This window comes from Theropithecus gelada, unplaced genomic scaffold, assembly GCF_003255815.1.
Source record: "Theropithecus gelada isolate Dixy unplaced genomic scaffold, Tgel_1.0 HiC_scaffold_15987, whole genome shotgun sequence".
In the NCBI taxonomy this organism is placed as follows: Eukaryota; Metazoa; Chordata; class Mammalia; order Primates; family Cercopithecidae; genus Theropithecus; species Theropithecus gelada.
In genome coordinates this window covers 424306-442426 of record NW_020257754.1, presented here as the reverse complement: position 1 = coordinate 442426, position 18121 = coordinate 424306, and the positions used below count along the sequence as shown (strand labels likewise).

General features: G+C 38.7%; 1 protein-coding gene across 5 annotated transcripts in view; it reads left to right on the top strand.

The window, feature by feature from the left end:
- LOC112617275 (YY1-associated factor 2) overlaps positions 1-18121 on the top strand; it is a 77862-nt gene that overhangs the window by 36372 nt on the left and 23369 nt on the right. The window contains exon 3 of one of the 5 annotated variants that reach the window (XM_025374018.1): positions 224-323. The exons of the other annotated variants lie outside the window; for them this stretch is intronic. Coding sequence (XP_025229803.1) covers positions 224-323 — 100 coding nt within the window. The remainder of the gene's footprint in view (positions 1-223; positions 324-18121) is intronic. 5 annotated transcript variants of the gene reach the window in all.

The following is an 18121-nucleotide window of genomic DNA, read 5'->3' as shown; positions in this document are numbered from 1 at the left end:
TCCCAACAGAGTGAATTTAAATATCTAAAGATTACTGAGAAAGGATAAACTTGAATAAATCATAGTGAACAATGTTTATGTCACTTTTTAAAGTTTTAACACTTGTAATTGAGTAAATCCTGAAACAAAGCATATTATTATGTTTGATAGATTTAAACTATTGGTCAAATCCTGTTCCATGTGTACACAGTGTTTCTTTCTTACTCTGTAACCCTTTTGCCAGAGATAACAGGAAGAGAGCCTGGTTACCATTGGGTGGAACAATCCTGCCGGCTCAAGCCTCTGCCTAGAAATTTGGGTCATTCTCTTTTTTGGACAGTCTGGTAAGCTGTCACTGTTTTTCACCTTAAAATCATCTTGTCGAAGATGTACCCAAGAGGAAATTAATACTAAAGGAACAAACAATATTAAATTCAACGAAAACGTTAAAATAGTCAGACGAAATTAAACATGGCTAATCTAGAATTGCACTGTAAAGTGTTTTTTTATATGAAGTATTCAAAATCAGGGTATATTTTACATTTATAGCACATCTTAACTTGAACTAGCCACATTTTAAGTGGTCGGTACCCACATGTAGTTCCTGTATTGAACAGCACAGACTTAGAGCATTTGAAAAAAGCTTTGGTGTTACGTAGTTCTGCTGTTTGAAAAAAGCTTTGGTGTTACGTAGTTCTGCTGTTACTCCTCAATGAAGGTGCCTCAGCTATCTTTTCTTTTTTTATTGCTTCACCTGTTCATGGGCACTCATCTTAACTATTAATCATTTGTAGTCTGAAATCCTGCTATCCATTTCTGAATTTTACAGAGCATTTAGGGCTTTCCATAAGTGTTCCCTGATACCTAGATCTACTTAATTTCTTTAGATAAAATGTGATGTTTCATTCTGATAAACTTTTGTTTTGAGACAGGGTCTCGCTCTGTTGCCCAGGCTGGAGTGCAGTGGTGCGATCTCAGTTCACTGCAACCTCTGCTTCTTGGACTCTAGCAGTTCTTGCACCTCAGCCTCCCAAGTAGCTGGGATTACAGGCGTGAGCCATCAACACTTGGCTAATTTTTGTATTTTTTTTGTAGAGACAGAGTTTCGCCATGTTTCCTAGGCTGGTCTCAAACTCCTGAGCTCAAAGTGATCCACCTGCCTCAGCCTTCCAAAGTACTGGGATTATAGGCTTCATTCTGATAAGCTTTTAATCAGAATATTGGCTCTGCTTTTTGTCAGAATATCAGACCCTCTACGTGGGCTAGAGTAGGTAGGATTATAATTATCATCATCTCTCTAAGGAAAGGTCACTAACTTCTTTTTTGCTTTGAAGTCATTGCTCTGAACCAGAAGGATTCCTTACATGATGACTTATATTTTTATAAGGTGAGGCCCAACATTTCACTCTATGGGAGTTGGATATGCTTTCCCTAGATACTAATTGCTGAGAGGTTTTCGAATCAACTCATTTTGTTTTTTACTTTTTTTCCTAGTAGATACTATTTGAGAGTGAACGTATTGCAAAGTAGAACCATATCTAGTTTGGTATACCAAGGTATAACATAAGTGACTTAATATTTTGGTAGTCTGTTGCTTTCATCTGTCCTAGATGAGGGACAGTTTAGAAGATTATTTTCAGTAAATGAATTTATAACTTCTAATACTAGTTATCCACGTATCCCAATAGCAACTGAATTTTCTACAATTTATTTCAAATACTCTCAGACTTTACTCTTGTAAGGGAAGATTAATTGGACTCTGATTATATAAATGTTAAGATTGTGAGGTTTTGGGTGTTACGTGTTTTCTTATGTTGATTATTGTTTAATTTCTATACCCATTGTTAGTGTCTAGTTTTTCTCAGCTTACCTCTTTGTTATACCACCTCTATTCCAGCAGAATCTCAAACGCAATTTTAGTTCTTCCCAACCCTGTTATCCAGGCATACATATTATTTATTGGGCATTTCCCTGCATAGTTAGTGCAGCATTTAGCTGTTACTTACCCCTGAGAAGATAGTAGTGTGGAATTAGCAGTGGCAGGATGTGGAATTAGCAACAAAGTTCCTGGCTTGGAGTTGAAGTGAAGCAAAGAATATTCTTCTTCTTCTCCCATCCACTATGATCACACATTCTATTTAACTTCATTGCCCCTAGCTAGATGAAAGCTGATAGCTGCTAATTTTTGTCACTGGAGTGTTGGACAAATTTTTGAGTTAGAGGAGGGTTCATAGCCAAAGGAAGAACAGCAGTCAGCCTAGAAAGAACACTGGGCAGCACATGGCAGCAGTGACTGCGAACAACCTGCTAAACAGCAGGCTGGGGTTAGAGCAAAGGAGCACTATAATAATTTTCTTACTTGTATTTTCTGTGCTCTAGTTCTATCTATTGTCATGACACTAATTTTTGAAAAAATTCTCCTTTTAAACTCATCACTATTTACTGAGGACAACGAAATGTGAGGTACTTTCTTAGAACTGAACAAAACAGACACTGCCTTCTCAAGTGGTGATTACTTGATACCCTCTTGAAATCTTTAGTAACTCTCCATTCCTGTTGAAATCTCCACTGCCCTCAGGTCCAAGTCAGATTCATCAGCTTTGTCTTTGAGTTTCAGCAGAGACAAATGACTGGTGGTATTGGTTTGCTTATAGTCTTGTTTTGTTTAGTCCCTTCAATGTTGGCCTGTACCATGTTTCAAAGAAATTTAATGGCTATCATTAAAAAATCAAGAGCTTTCACTTGGAATTTCATATTTCCATCTTCTTTTTTTTAAAAAGGAAGATGTAGCAACACTGAGCTACCTTTGTTCATTGCAACAATCTGCACCATTTAGTTGGGGCTTTTGCTTTCCACAGTCCCTGTTGCCTCCTGGGTTTTTCTTGTACCTGGTCCTCTTTATTCCTTTTTATTACTTACCTACTCTCTGTAGATAATTCAACTTGCAACCCTTGTTCTAGATAATCTGGTCCCTCACTACTATAAACTAACTTTCTTTTCTTTATTATGAAACTCTGGTATAACCAAAGGGACATCCTCTTTAACATGGCTTGCAAATCGTTTCATGTTCTGGTTCCTGTTTATTTCTTCAGCCTTACCTCTTTCCATTCACCTGTATAAAGTTATGTCCCAGCCATATTTGTCACCCACTTATAGGTGGTGTGCTCTCCTCTTTCTGGCCTTTACACACATGCTAATCTCTTAATCTCTGGGTGCTGTTTTGCCTGTCCTCCCATCTTTTTTTTTTTTTTGAAATGGCGCCTTGCTCTGTCACCCAGGCTGGAGTGCAGTGGCGCGATCTTGGTTCACCTTACTGCAACCTCCATCTCCTGGGCTCAAGCAGTTCTTCTGCTTCAGCCTCCCGAGTAGCTGGGATTACAGGTGTGTACCACCACACTCGGCTAATTTTTGTGTCTTTAGTAGAGATGGGGTTTCACCATGTTGGCCAGGCTGTTCTCCAACTCCTGACCTCCGGTGATCCACCCACCTCGGCCTCCCAAAGTGCTGGGATTACAGATGTCAGCCACCGTGCCTGTCCCTGTTCTCCCATTCTCTGTCGCTGCCCCAGTAACCCCTGCCTTCCACTCCTACCCACCACCAGTTTAGTTAATTACTGTTCACTTCAATTCTTAATTTAGGTGTTATATCCTTCAGAAAGCCTTCGGTGCTCCTATAGGATCTGCTTAGGTACCCATCCTCTGTATTTCCATAGCTGCCTGAATTTAACCCAGTCTCAACACACCATGACTGGTTTGATGGTCTATTCTCTACAGTGTTCTGTAGCCTGTTTGAGGGCAGAACTGTGTCTTCACCTTTGATTTCTAATGCCCATCATAAAATAGGTACATTGTAAATATGTAATGAATGGATGATTCACTAGGCTCTTTTAATAATCATTAATTCTGAGCGTATGTGATTTCTATTGTACGGAATATTGTTTTCATCCTTTCAACTCTTCATCCTCTAAGCTTCTACTAGGGGACTATCCCTAACAAGATACTTCTTTTCCTGGCCTGTTTTAGTACCAGGCCTTTTCCTTCTTTAAATTCTGGTAATACTTTTTAGAAATCTTGTTTTAACATTTGGCATTTGTTTCCTGTATGTTACTTTAAATTGAAGTTACATTTAATGCCACAATTTCATTCTTAAGGTATTAAAATTTGTCAGTAACCTGTGCTTTATGTGACAGTATATTGCCAGCTAAAATAATGTATCCATTGATTAGATCGATTCATGAGTCAAACCTTTATTACTTTCTTGGATATTGTTCCTCATTTACAGAGAACTTGGACATCTAGCCAGAAGTTTTTCTCTCTACCTAGGTTTCTTTATCCATTTTGAACTTCTCCCATAATAGCACTTAGTGGATGTACTTCAATTGCTTGTGTATTTTTGTGTTTCTCACGCTGAACTATAAGGGCTGAAATGGTATCATATTAAAACTACCTGTTGGTATAATGTTTTAACTAATATTGGAGTTTAGAAGATCTTGATGTTCAAAAGACGTGTTTGATATATGTCTATAAAGTGTTTTCAGTAAGCTAGGCATGATCATCTCATTTATTTACATGTGGACTATTAGTTACACAGCTTCATTTGCGTGTCTTCTAGACATCTCAAACTTACGCAAAATTGAATTTACGTATGTTTGCATGCGTGAGTGAGTATTTCTGTATACCTGTAACATAGGGCTTAGACCATACGTAGTATTTAGTAAATGTTTATTAAGTGAGAATGACTGTACAACACCAAAAAATTTTTATGTTACTGATTTAGAATATTATAGGACATAGTTAGGTATATAAGAATGGCTTAGATTTATTTATTTATTTATTGTGCAGTGGCACAATCTCAACTCACTGAAACCTCTGCTTCCTGGTTTCAGGTAATTTTCCTGCCTCAACCTCTCCCGAGTAGCTGGGATTACAGACGCTTGCCACCACACCTGGCTGATTTTTGTATTTTTAGTAGAGACGGGTTTTCACCATGTTGGCCAGACTCGTCTCGAACTCCTGACCTCAGGTGATCTGCCTGTCTCAGTCTCACAAAGTGTTAGGATTACAGGTGTGAGCCACACTGGCCAGCTTAGATTTATTTTACTTCACAACTTGTAGTGTAGAGCTTTGCAGGGCTGGAAGTTGCTCTGGGTGAGTCATTGAGTGAGTAGTGAATGAATGTGAAGGAAGGCCTAGGAAATTACTGTAGATTTTATAAACACTGTACAGTTAGGCTACACTAAATTTATTTTAAAAATTTTATTTATTCAGCAATAAATTAACATAGCTTAATGTAATGTTTTTACTTTATAAGCTTATTATTAATTTTTTTTACCATTTTCACTCTTTTGTAGTGACACTTAGCTTAAAATGCAAACTCACTATACAGCAGTACAAAAATACAGATATTTTCTTTCTTTACATCCTTATTCTGTGTGCTTTCTCCATTCAAAAAATTTTTTACTTTATTACTTTTTAAACTGTTAAAAATGAAGACACAGACACATACATTAGCCTAGGCATACAGAGTCAGGATCATCAATATCACTGTCTTCTTGAGAACTCTGCCTTGTCTCACTGGAAGGTCTTCAGGAGTAATAACATGCATGGAGCCATCATCTCCTTTGATAACAATGGCTGGTCAGACGTGGTGGCTCATGCCTGTAATCCCAGCATTTTGGGAGGCCGACACAGGCAGATCACTTGAGCCCAGGAGTTGGAAACCAGCCTGGGCAACAGGGCAAAACCCTGTCTCTACAAAAATACAAAAAAATTAGCTGGGTGTTCATGCATCTGTAGTCCCAGCTACTCAGGAGGCTGAGGTGGGAGGATCACTTGAGCGCAGGAGGTCAAGGCCAGCTGCAGTGAACAATGATCGCACCATTGGATTCTAGCCTGAGTGACAGAGTGAGATGCTGTCTCAGCAAAAAACAAAAACAACAATGCTTTCAGGAATACCTCCTGAGGGGCCTGCCGCAGGTTGTATACAGTTATAAATACAAGGAACATACTCTGAAATAGCAATAAAAAGTATAGTAAATACATAAACTAGTAACAGTCGTTTATTATCATTGTCAAGTTTTATGGACGATACATAATTGCGTGTACTTTTTTTTTTTTTTTTTTTTTGAGAGGGAGTCTCATTCACTCTGTTGCCTAGGCTGGGGTGCAGCAGCGCAATCTCGGTTCGCTGCAGCTTCCGCTTCCCCAGTTCAAGTGATTCTTCTGCCTCAGCCTCCCAAGTAGGTGGGATTACAGGCATGCACCACCACACCTGGCTAATTTTTGTATTTTTAGGAGAGACAGGGTTTCACCATAATGACCAGGCTGGTCTCAAACTCCTGGCCTCAAGTGATCTGCCCCACTCGGCCTCCCAAAGTGCTGGGATTACAGGTGTGAGCTACCGTGCCCGGCTGGTATGTGCTATACTTTTATATGACAGGCAACACAGTAGGTTTGTTTATATCAGCATCACTGCAAACACACGAGTACTATGTGATGTTATGACAGCTTCTTCACTAGGTGATAAGTATTTGTCAGCTTCATTATCTTAGGTAACCACTGTCACATATGTGGTTTGTTGTTGACCAAAATGTTGTTAGGGAACATGGACTATATGTTTAAAAGTAACTTTGCAAAGAACCGGAAGTAAACTATGTAACTCCAAAATTGGGTAGGAGAAGAGGAGGACTGATAGTACTACCTTGACCAAAATCTTTAAATCCATTCACTTCTATCTCTACCATTTGTCAGCTACCCTAAGCCACCATCTCTTTTCTGGGCTACTCTAATAGTGTACTACTTAGTTTCTCCAATTCCATATGTGTTTTAAAAATTAAAATATAATGGAAGTCACTTACATCCTTAAAAGTATTTCAAGGTACTTATTGTACCTAGAATAAAATCTGAGTTGTGTTGTTTTGTTTTGTTTGAGACAAGGTCTTACTATGTTGCCCAGGCTACAGTGCAGTGGCATGATCACAGCAGCCTTGACCTCCCAGGCTTAAGTGATCCTACCACCTCAGCCTCCTGGGTAGCTGGGCCCACAGGTGTGTGCCACCATGCCCAACTATTTTTTTTTTTTTATTTGTGGAGATGAGGTCACACTGTGTTGCCCAGACTAGTCTTGATTTCCTGGACTCAGGAGATCCTCCTGCCTCAGCTTCCCAAAGTGTTGGGATTACAGGCATGTGCCGCGACACTCAGCCAAAATCTAGGTTCTTTAACATGGCTCATAAAGCCCTTCTTGGCCTTGTCTGCCTGTCTCTCAAGTTTTATCTCATGTAATTTTTCCCCTTATTCAATATTCTTCAGCCTTACTAACTTTCTTTCAGTTTCTGTAACACTCTTTGTATTATTTAAATTTAATTGTGTCTTTTTTTTTTTCTTTTTTTTTTTGAGATGGAGTCTTGCTCTGTTGCCCAGGCTGGAGTGCAGAGGCACAATCTTGGCTTACTGCAGCCTCCTCCTCCTGGGTTCAAGTGAGCACGACCGGCTAATTTTTGTATTTTTAATAGAGATGGGGTTTCACCATGTTGGCCAGGCTGGTCTTGAACACTCCTGACCTCAAGTGATTCTCTCACCTTGGCCTCCCTAGATGCTGGGATTATAGGCATGAGCCACCGTGCATGGCCAAATCTTTCTTGCTTCTTATTCACCCCCACTCCTGTTAGAACCTCTCATGGTATTGGGTAGGGTGGGGAAAAATGAACACCACAGTTTGTAATTATATATATGTAGCTATTGTTTTTTATTACCATTGTATTCCTAACACTAAGCATGATGCTTGGCACATAGTATGTGCTCAGTGTAAAATAAGTGTATAGCAAAAGAAGGAAAACAAGGAAAAATTCAGAGAAAACATGAAAACAAGATCGGACATGCTTGTTAAAAGTGTAAAGGCCCATGATATAGCTCAGCTATTAAGGAACATTTACATTAGATTAAATACAAAGCCCACCTATACACTTAGTGTTTAGAAACACACTAGAACAGAATTACTAGGGGGATTGGAAATAAATGGATGGTCAAAACAAGATACTAGGCAAATATAAGCAAAAAAAATATATATATATATCAGTAGATTCATATTATTAGAAAAAGTTGAATTAAAAGCAATAAACATCAGGTGAGAAAAAGAGACACTGTGATAATCCAGGGTATAGTTTCTGATATAAAGAGGGCCACAGATCTTTACTTTTTAAAGATGAAGCACAAAAGTATTTAGAGTGAAAACTATATAAATTCAGGGAAGGAGAGAGAGACAGTAATGGGAGTACTTTAAACATTTACAGCAATGGTGGACTTTAAAAACATTTTCAGTCCTTGCTTCATCAAAGAAATAAATAAATACGATATAAAGAATCTGAGTCATATAATTTGTCTGTCTGATTTATAAGGTTGATGTAATAAATGTATCATTCTGTTATTGTAAAGAGAAATAAATTCCCCTCAGAACATTTTAAAAGATAGGTTATATTTTTAAAACTTTTAAGTAGGTTACATTGTATTATAAAGAAAGCTGAAAAAATATTAAAAAGTAGAAATATTATTAACCACATACTCAACAATGAAATTTTAGGTTGACAACGAAAGTGAGAGCCAGAAACCAAACTACCAAACCTTTCCAAATCCCAAAACAAAAACCTCAATTACTTGAATTTAAAAATGTAAAATTATTGTCCTTGAAAAATGAAAAAAACTTAATTCAAAGGTCTAAAGATACTGCAGACTGGCAACTGCAGTAGAAAATAATTACAATAAAAATGAAAGACACGAATGACATACAGGATACAAGTAAAATTATTTCTAAGAATTTCATTACTAGAAAATGAAAACAAATTAAATCCTCAATGAAAGAATTTAATACAACAATAACAAAATAAACCTAAGGAAGGCTGGAAAAGTAATTGGTGAAGATAAAGGATAGTAAATAATGAATTAGAAAACAGAAAAAATAGTTAAGATAAATAAAACAGAACTTGTCCTTTAAGAGAAAAGTAAGACTAGCTAGCAATCTTTTTTTTAACAAAGGGAGAAAGTACAAAAAGCAAAACCATGATTATGAAAAAGAAGTAACTATAGATATAAACAGTATAAACAATTATTTTTTATTTTATTATTTATTTTTTTGAGACAGGATTGCACTCATTCTGTTGCCCAGGGTGGAGTGCCGTGGTGCTGTCACAGCTCACTGCAGCTTCTGCCTCCCAGGCTCAAGAGATCCTCCTTCCTCAACTTCCAAAGTAGCTAGGACTACAGGCTCACGCCACCATGCCCAGCTCATTTCTAAAATTTTTTGTGGAGATGTGATCTTGCCATGTTGCCCAGGCTGGAATCAAACTCCTGGCTTCAAGTGATCCTTTGGCCTCAGTCTCTCAAAGTGCTGGATTACAGACATAAACCACCACATGCAGCAAAAACAATCTTAATAAAATGACAAAAGTAAATTGTTACGGCATTGTATAATGTATTAAAACAGCATATTTTGATTACAATTTGTGTTCAACCCTTTCAGAATTAAATGTAGCTGCTTTTATTATTTAGAAAGTATATGCTGTAGTGAATACATACACTATTGACCTGTTTTCTTGTGCTGATCATTTTTATGTGAATTATTAACAAAATGTGCTTATCCTAGAGTAATTTTCTTCTGATGCATGTTATCTGTAGCATACACCATCAATTGGTACTTATGAAACCACATCTAATATTAGTATTAACCTAAGAAACAATCAGAAATGTAAAATTTCCTAAGATTTTATATTTGCTGCAAAAAAGGCATATACTATATGTTTAATCTATAATGTATGTATCATTTAAATATCAGATACATATAGACAATATATGTTTGTGTACCTGTGCACAGTCACATATACACAAGTCTAACTAGCAAACTTTAACATTCCTGCTACTGTGCATCATCATGCTCTCAGGCCCCTAGTGGTTCTCCTTGCTTCCGGTCTGTCCCTGATGCCCTTGCATTGTCATCGGGGTGGATTTGAAAATGAATTCAGTGTTTTAAACCTTTAATTATAGGACATTTCAAATATCTGCAAAAACAGAACAGCATTAAAAAATCCTGGTAAAGATTGAACGTGTGATAGATAACTGCCTGTTCTTTCTGATTCAAATTCCAGGCTCCAAACCAGTTAATATATCATTAGAATTCTCCATATCCTGCCTCTAACTTGCCTTTCCAGCTTATCTCTTGTTATAGTCTCAGTATGCAGTTGTAGTTGATTATTTACTAGTAGGTTTTCTGAAAAAGATTTGGAAATTTTATACATCTTCTTGACATGGTGACTTTGCTGATAGTGCTGTCTCTACCTTAACTGCCCTGCTTTTCAGCTCTGTCTGTTGAAATTCTACACACACTCTAGGCTCAGTTTAAAAATCATCTCGGCCGGGCGCGGTGGCTCAAGCCTGTAATCCCAGCACTTTGGGAGGCCGAGACGGGCGGATCACGAGGTCAGGAGATCGAGACCATCCTGGCTAACACGGTGAAACCCCCTCTCTACTAAAAAATACAAAAAAACTAGCCGGGCGAGGTGGCGGGCGCCTGTAGTCCCAGCTACTCGGGAGGCTGAGGCAGGAGAATGGCGTAAACCCGGGAGGTGGAGCTTGCAGTGAGCTGAGATCCGGCCACTGCACTCCAGCCTGGGTGACAAAGAGAGACTCCGTCTCAAAAAAAAAAAAAAAAAAAAAAAAAAATCATCTCTACAGGAAGGATTTCCTGACACATTTCTACTCTTACTCTCCCACTTGTAGGTATAGTCTCAGCATTACCTACCCTCTCGTATTTATTCAACAAATACTTGAAAGTATACTACGTTCTGAGTCATTACTGGATTCATCATGTGTGTTTCCCCTACTAAATTGAGACTCCGTGATGTTAAGAACTATCTATCTTCATCTTTTAGTCTCCTCTTGCGTTTAGCACAGTACCTTGCACGTTATAGAAGCTTTGAAGTGAGTAGTGTCTCAACAGTGAACTTTTGTGGGTTTTTTTTGTAAATAGGTTATTGCATAATAAAATGGTACATGTGAATACTTAGAACATTTTTTAAATTAAAAAAAAAAAAAACATTTCTGGCTGGGCGCTGTGGCTCACACCTGTGATCCCAGCGCTTTGGGAGGCAGAGGTAGGTGGATCACATGTGGCTAGGAGTTCAAGACTAGCCTGACCGACATGGCGAAACTCTGTCTCTACTAAAAATACAAAAATTAGTGGGCATGGTGGTGCATGCCTGTAATCCCAGCTACTCGGGAGGCTGAGGCATGAGAATTGCTTGAGTATGAGAGGCAGAGGTTTCAGTGAGCCAAGACTGTACTACTGCACTCCAGCCTGGGTGACAGAGTAAGACTCTGTCTCAAAAAAAAAAAAAAAAAGGCAAAGTATATATATATTTCAAAGTTTAGAGCGTGTAACTAAGGACAAAGAAGATAATTAAATGATCTTAGAAACCAAGAAATAATGACAGACTAAAATATTTTTGGATATATTGATTTATTCTGTTTATTTGATTAACTCTATTCCCATTCCTCTCCCTTTTTCTCTCTTCTGTATTCCTCTTTCTCACATCAGAAACCACTGTCTTTTCACATGTTTTTGATAAACAGATTTATTATCTATTTTTGTGTGACAAACTACCCCAAAACATTTATTTTCTCACATTTCCTGTGAGTCAGGAATTTGGGAGCAGCTTAGCTGGGTGATTCTGGCTCTGGGTTTCTCCTGAGGGTGCAACTAAGATGACAGCTGAGGCTGCAGTTACCTTACGGCTTGACTCAGCTGGAACATTTTCTTCCAAGATGGCTCATAGGGCTGCTTGAGTGTCCCCGTGACATAAGAGCTGGCTTCCACCAGAGTGAATGATCCAGGAGTGAACAGGGTGAAAGTCACAGTGTCTTTTATGACTTAGCCCCAGAAATCTCACTGTGTAATTTCTGCAGTGTCCTGGTTATACAAGTCAGCCATATTCAGTGTGGGAAGACCAAGGGCATGAATGCAAGAGATGTGAGCCTCAAAGAATAAGAACAAGTAGTTATTATTTATTAATACTTATTTGTAAGACAATGTGTTAAGGTATTTTCATGCTGTATATATTTTACTCCTCAGAATTACTGTTTTATAAAAGAGAAATGAGGATTTTTACCTAAGTATCAGAGTAGGATTTGAATTCAAGCAATCTGACTTCAGAACCAGGCTCTTAAATGTTATGCCATTGTATCTCAATCTTTAGTATTCTTGAAACACAAAGAATATAGAAGCATACCACTAATTTTTGGTAAGTTAAAAAAAAAAAAAAGATTACATCTTAAGTAATAAAAACAAGCTGGACTTAGTGACTCATGCCTGTAATCCCAGCACTTTGGGAGGCCAAAGCAGGAGGATGGCTTGAGGCCAGGAATTTGAAACCAGCCTGGGCAACATGACAGAACCCCATCTCTACAAAAATTTTATTAAAAATCAGCTGGGCATGGTTGTGAGCACCTGTAATACCAGTTACTTGGAAGGCTGAGGTGGGAGGATTGCTCGAGCCCAGGAGTTTGAAGTCATAGTGAGCTATGGTTGTGCCACTACACCCCAGCCTGGATGACACAGCAAAACCCCATTGGTCAGTCAATCAGTAAATAAATAGAATAAAAAATAAATAAAAATATAAAATAGTAATAATGAATAATTAGTACTTAAAATAATCATTATTCATAATAAACCAAATCTGTGAAACCGGTATTGTATACTAGGTTCTATGTAGGGCTCATGAGTTTGAACTGTATATATCAGGTTCCCCATTTAGTATGTTTCATTTCCTCTCAATTTCTACTACCTCCTATGCTAATTTAAAATTATAGTTTGCTGAATTGGTGGCAAGCAATGGCTTGCTCAGATAATACTGAATATTCAGATTGAACTTTACCCAGAAATTAAGGATAATTTCCTACCGATGAGTGTTTCTTTTACCCTCAGACTCTTTATGAGCTTTGTCCCTCTAAAATGCTAGCAGTCTGAATATTCCAAATTGAGGCATTGGCAAATTTAATATTAATCTGCTTCCTGGTTACTTCTAGTTGGAAAGTTAATTTCTTTTCTTTTTTTCTTTTTTTTTTTTTTCTTTTTGATATTCAGGAGTCTTGCTCTTGTCACCCATGCTAGAGTGCAATGGAGTGATCACTGCAACCTCCGCCTCCTGGGTTCAAGTGATTCTTCTGCCACAGCTTACCTAGTAGCTTGGGATTACAGGCACCTGCCACCATACCCAGCTAATTTTTGTATTTTTAGTAGAGACAGGGTTCACCATGTTGGTCACGCTGATCTCAAACTCCTGACCTCAGGTGATCCACCCCCCGACCGCCCTCAGGAAAGTTACTTTCTTGATCAACCCTTATACACCATATTTGATATTTATTTATTTATTTATTTATTTATTTATTTATTTTGAGATGGGAGTTTTTTCTGTCACCCAGGCTGGAGTGCCATAGCGCCATCTCGGCTCGCTGGCAACCTCCGCCTCCCAGGTTCAAGCTCCTGCCTCAGCCTCCCGAGTGGCTGGGATTACATGTGTGTAGCACCATGCCTGGCTAATTTTTTTTGTATTTTTAGTAGAGACAGGGTTTCACCATGTTAGCCTGGTTTCAAACTCCTGGCCTCAAGTGATATCCCTGCCTTGGCCTCCCAAAGTTCTGGGATTACAGGCATGAGCCACCGCGCCCAGCATTTTTGTTTGTTTGTTTGTCTTTGGAGACAGTTTGGCTCTGTCGCCCAGGCTGGAGTACAATGGCGCAATCTCAGCTCACTGCAATCTCCGCCTCCTGGGTTCAAGCAATTGTCTTGCCTCAGCCTCCTGAGTAGTTGGGATTATAGGCATGCACCACCATGCCTGGCTAATTTTGTATTTTAGGGGTTTCACCGTGCTAGCCAGGCTGGTCTCAAACTTCTGACCTCAGATGACCCACCTGTCTCGGACTCCCCAAAGTATTGGGATTACAGGCGTGAGCCACCACTCCCGGCCCAGCCTGACTTTTTAAAATTAAAAAAATAAATTTATTGTATTGTGCCCTATATCTAGAACACTGCAGTAAAACAAATATCACAATAAAGCAAGTCATACGAAGTTTTTGGTTTCCTAGTTCATATAAAAGTTATGTGTTTATACCATACTGTAGTTTGTTAAATGTGTAATAATAGCATTATGTCCAAAACAACAATGTATATACCTTAATTTAAAAATACTTTATAACTAAAAAATTCGAATGACCATCTGAGCTTTCAGCTAGCTGTAGTCTTTTTGCTGGTAGAGGGTCTTGTCTTGATGTTGACGGCTGCTGAGTGATCATGTTGGTGATTGCTGAAGGTTGGGGTGGCTGTAGCAGTTTTAAAAATTGAGACAATAAAGTTTTCTGTATTGATTAACTTATTGATTAACTCTCCTTTCATGAAAGATTTCTCTGTAGCATGCAGTGCCGTTGCATAGCATTTTACCCACAGCAAAACTTCTTTCAAAATTTGAGCCAGTCCTCTCAAGCCCTGTTGCTTCTTTATCAATTAAGTTTATGTAATATTCTAAATCCTTTGTTGTCATTTAAACTGTGTTCACAGCATCTTCACCAGACCAGGAGTTGATTCCATATCAATAAATCACTTTGTGTGTTAATCTGTAATAAGCAACTCCTCATCTGTGAAAGCTTGATCTTGAGATTGCAGCAATTCGATCACATCTTCTTGTTCTACTAATTCTAGTTCTGGTTTTTTGTTTTTGTTTTTGCTACAAAGTCTGGCTGTATTGCCCAGGCTGGAGTGCAGTGGGGCGCAGTCTTGGCTCACTGCAGCCTTAGCCTCCCGGGCTCAAGCCATCCTCCTGCCTCAGCTTCCCATATAGCTGGAACTACAGCTGTGCAACACCAAGCCCAGCTAATTTTTTGCATTTTTGGTAGAGACAGGGTTTTGCCATATTGGCCAGATCTGGTCTTGAACTTGTGAGCTCAAGTGATCTACCCTCCTTGGCCTCCCAAAGTGTTGGGTTATAGGCGTGAGCCACCATACTACCCTAATTCTAGTTCTCTTGCTATTTCTACCACATCTGCTGTTACTTTCTCCACTGAAATCTTGAACCATTCAAAGTCATCCATGATAATTAGCATCAACTTCTACCAAACTCCTGTTCATGTTGATATTTAGACCTCCTTCCATGATTCACAAATGTTCTTAATGACATCTAGAATGGTGAAGCCTTTCCAGAAGATTTCAATCTACTTTGCCCAGATCCATCCAAGGAATCACACTATCTGGCAGCTATAGCCTTATGAAATGCATCTCTAATATAATGAGACTTGAGGGCCGGGCGTGGTGGCTCATGCCTGTAATCCCAGCACTTTGGGAGGCCAAGGTGAGTGGATCACCTGAGGTCGGGAGACCAGCGCAGTCAACATGGTGAAACCCCGTCTCTACTAAAAATATAAAAATTAGCCAGGCGTGGTGGTGCATGCCTGTAGTCCCAGCTACTTGGGAGGCTGAGGTAGGAGAATCGCTTGAACCCGGAAGGTGGAGGTTGCAGTGAGCCAAGATGGTGCCACTGCACTCCAGCCTGGGTGATAGAGTAAGACTCCGTCTCATAAATAGTAATAATAAGACTTTAAAGTTGAAATTACTCCTGGATCCATGGGGCTGCAGAATGGATGCTGTGTTAGCAGGCATGAAAACAGCATTAATCTCCTTGTACATGTCCATTAGAGCTCTTGGGTGACCAGGTGCATTATTAAAGAGCAGTAATATTTTGAAAGGAATCTTTTTATCTGAGCATAGGTCTCAATAGTGAGCTTAAACAGTGAGCTAAATATTTTAAATTCAGGTCTTAACAGTGAGCTGAATATTTTAAATTCACTATACTATGCTGTAAACAGATGTGCTATCATCCAGGCTTTGTTGTTTCATTTATAGAGCACAGGCAGAGTAGATTTAGCATCATTTTAAAGGGTCTAGGAATTTTGGAATGGTCAGTGAGCATTGTCTTCAACTTAAAAGTTACCAACTGCATTAGCCCCTAACAAGAGAGTCAACCTGTTCTTTGAAGTTTTGAATTGAGACATTGACTTTTCCTCTCTAGCTCTGAAAGTCCTAGATGGCATCTTCTTTCAACAGAATGCTTTTTTGTCTACATTGAAAATCTGTCGTTTAGTGTAGCCACTTCTATCAGCTCTCTTAGCTAGATCTTCTGTATAACTTGATGCAGTTTTTATATAAGCACTTGCTGATTCACTTTGTAATTTTTTCATATGAAGGTGGCTTGACTTTTCTGCAGCTTCCTCACCTCTTTCAGCCTTCATAGAATGGAACAGAGTTAGGGTCTTGCTGTGGATTAGGCTTTGGTTATGAAATGTTGTGACTGGTTTGATCTTTTATCCAGGTGAAAACTTTTCTCCATATCCCAGTAGTAAGGCTGTCTTGCTTCCTTAATATTTTTGTGTTCCCTGGAGTAGCATTCTAAATTTCCTTCAACAATTTTTCCTTTATAGTCACATCTTGGCTGACTGGCACTAAAGGCCTAGCTTTTGGTGTGTCTTGGCTTTTGACATGCCTTCCTCACTAAGCTCAGTCATTTCTAGCTTTTGATTTAAAGCGAGAGATGAATGCCTCTTCCTCGCACCTGAACAATTATTAGACACCATTGTTGAGTTATTAATTGACCAAACTTTAATATCGTTGTGTCTCAGGGAAGAGGGAGGCTCAAGGAGAGGGAGAGACAGGGAACAGCTGGTCAGTGGAGCAGCCAGAACACAAACACTTACCAGTTTAGTTGACCGTCATATACAGGTGTGGGCCTTGGCTCCTCAAAACAATTACAGCAGTAACATCAAAGATCACCAATCATAGATCACCATACCAGATGTAATAATAATGAAAACATTTTAAGAATTACAAACATGTGACACAGAGACAACTTTTACATGCTGTTGGAAAAATGGCGCTAATAGCCTTGCTGGGCACAGGATTGCCACAAACCTTCAATTTGTAAAAAGTAATAATGTAATGCATAATAAAATGAGGTGTGCTCTTGTGTTCTTGCTATTTAAGATTTTTGTTGTTTGTCCTGATATGGATATCACTTAAGCAGTGGTCTAGAAATTATATATGATCATTTAAGATACTTTCAGTTTTTTTGTTTGTTTTTTTTTTTTGAGACGGAGTCTTGCTCAGTGCCCCAGGCTGGAGTGCAGTGGCGCGATCTCGGCTCACTGCAAGCTCCGCCCCGCCGGGTTCACACCATTCTCCTGCCTCAGCCTCCCGAGTAGCTGGGACTACAGGCGCCCACCACCTCGCCCGGCTAATTTTCTTGTATTTTTAGTAGAGACGGGGTTTCACCGTGTTAGCCAGGATGGTCTCGATCTCCTGACCTCGTGATCCACCCGTCTCGGCCTCCCAAAGTGCTGGGATTACAGGCTTGAGCCACCGCGCCCGGCCTACTTTCAGTTTTTTGAAATGTAAATTCTTTTTCCTGCAATAGCCAGTTTATATTAAGATGGAAAATTCAATATATTCAATAATGTTTTCTTTCTGTGGAAAAAACATTACGACCATTCTGACCACATTGAGTGTGGGAAGTGTATTTTTGATTGCCAATTACATACTGAGGTTTAAAGCAATGTGAAGATTAGGCAATCATTTGCAACCTCTTCTATAACTTTGTATCTACACAGGTAAAGTTCTGATTCCAGCTCATCTTTTCCAATGATATTGTAGTTCAGTTTATGTTATAGTTTTACTCTACTAGAAATAACTTTTCTTTCAGTTTTGATGTGATAACCAGAAGTCATTGTTCATGTCTTTCTCAAATAGATTGTCTATAGAGAGCTGATTGATTTTTTTTTTTCATTTGTGTTTTGTTCCAACTGTAAAGCAAAAATACCTGTTACCATGTTACAGTGTTAACTCTTCTACATTGCATGCTATCAGCATTATAAAATAGCCGGCCACATCGTATGTTAACAGAATTTTGTGCCTTCTGCTTCCTCGTCAAACATGTCATGAACTTTGTGAATTTTTTTAAAAGCTTCTTTATTATGTGTTTTGTATTACAAGTACAACTATAAATGATGCTTTTGTAGTTTTAACCTTTATTTGTGAAATAATTCATCAGTTTACATAG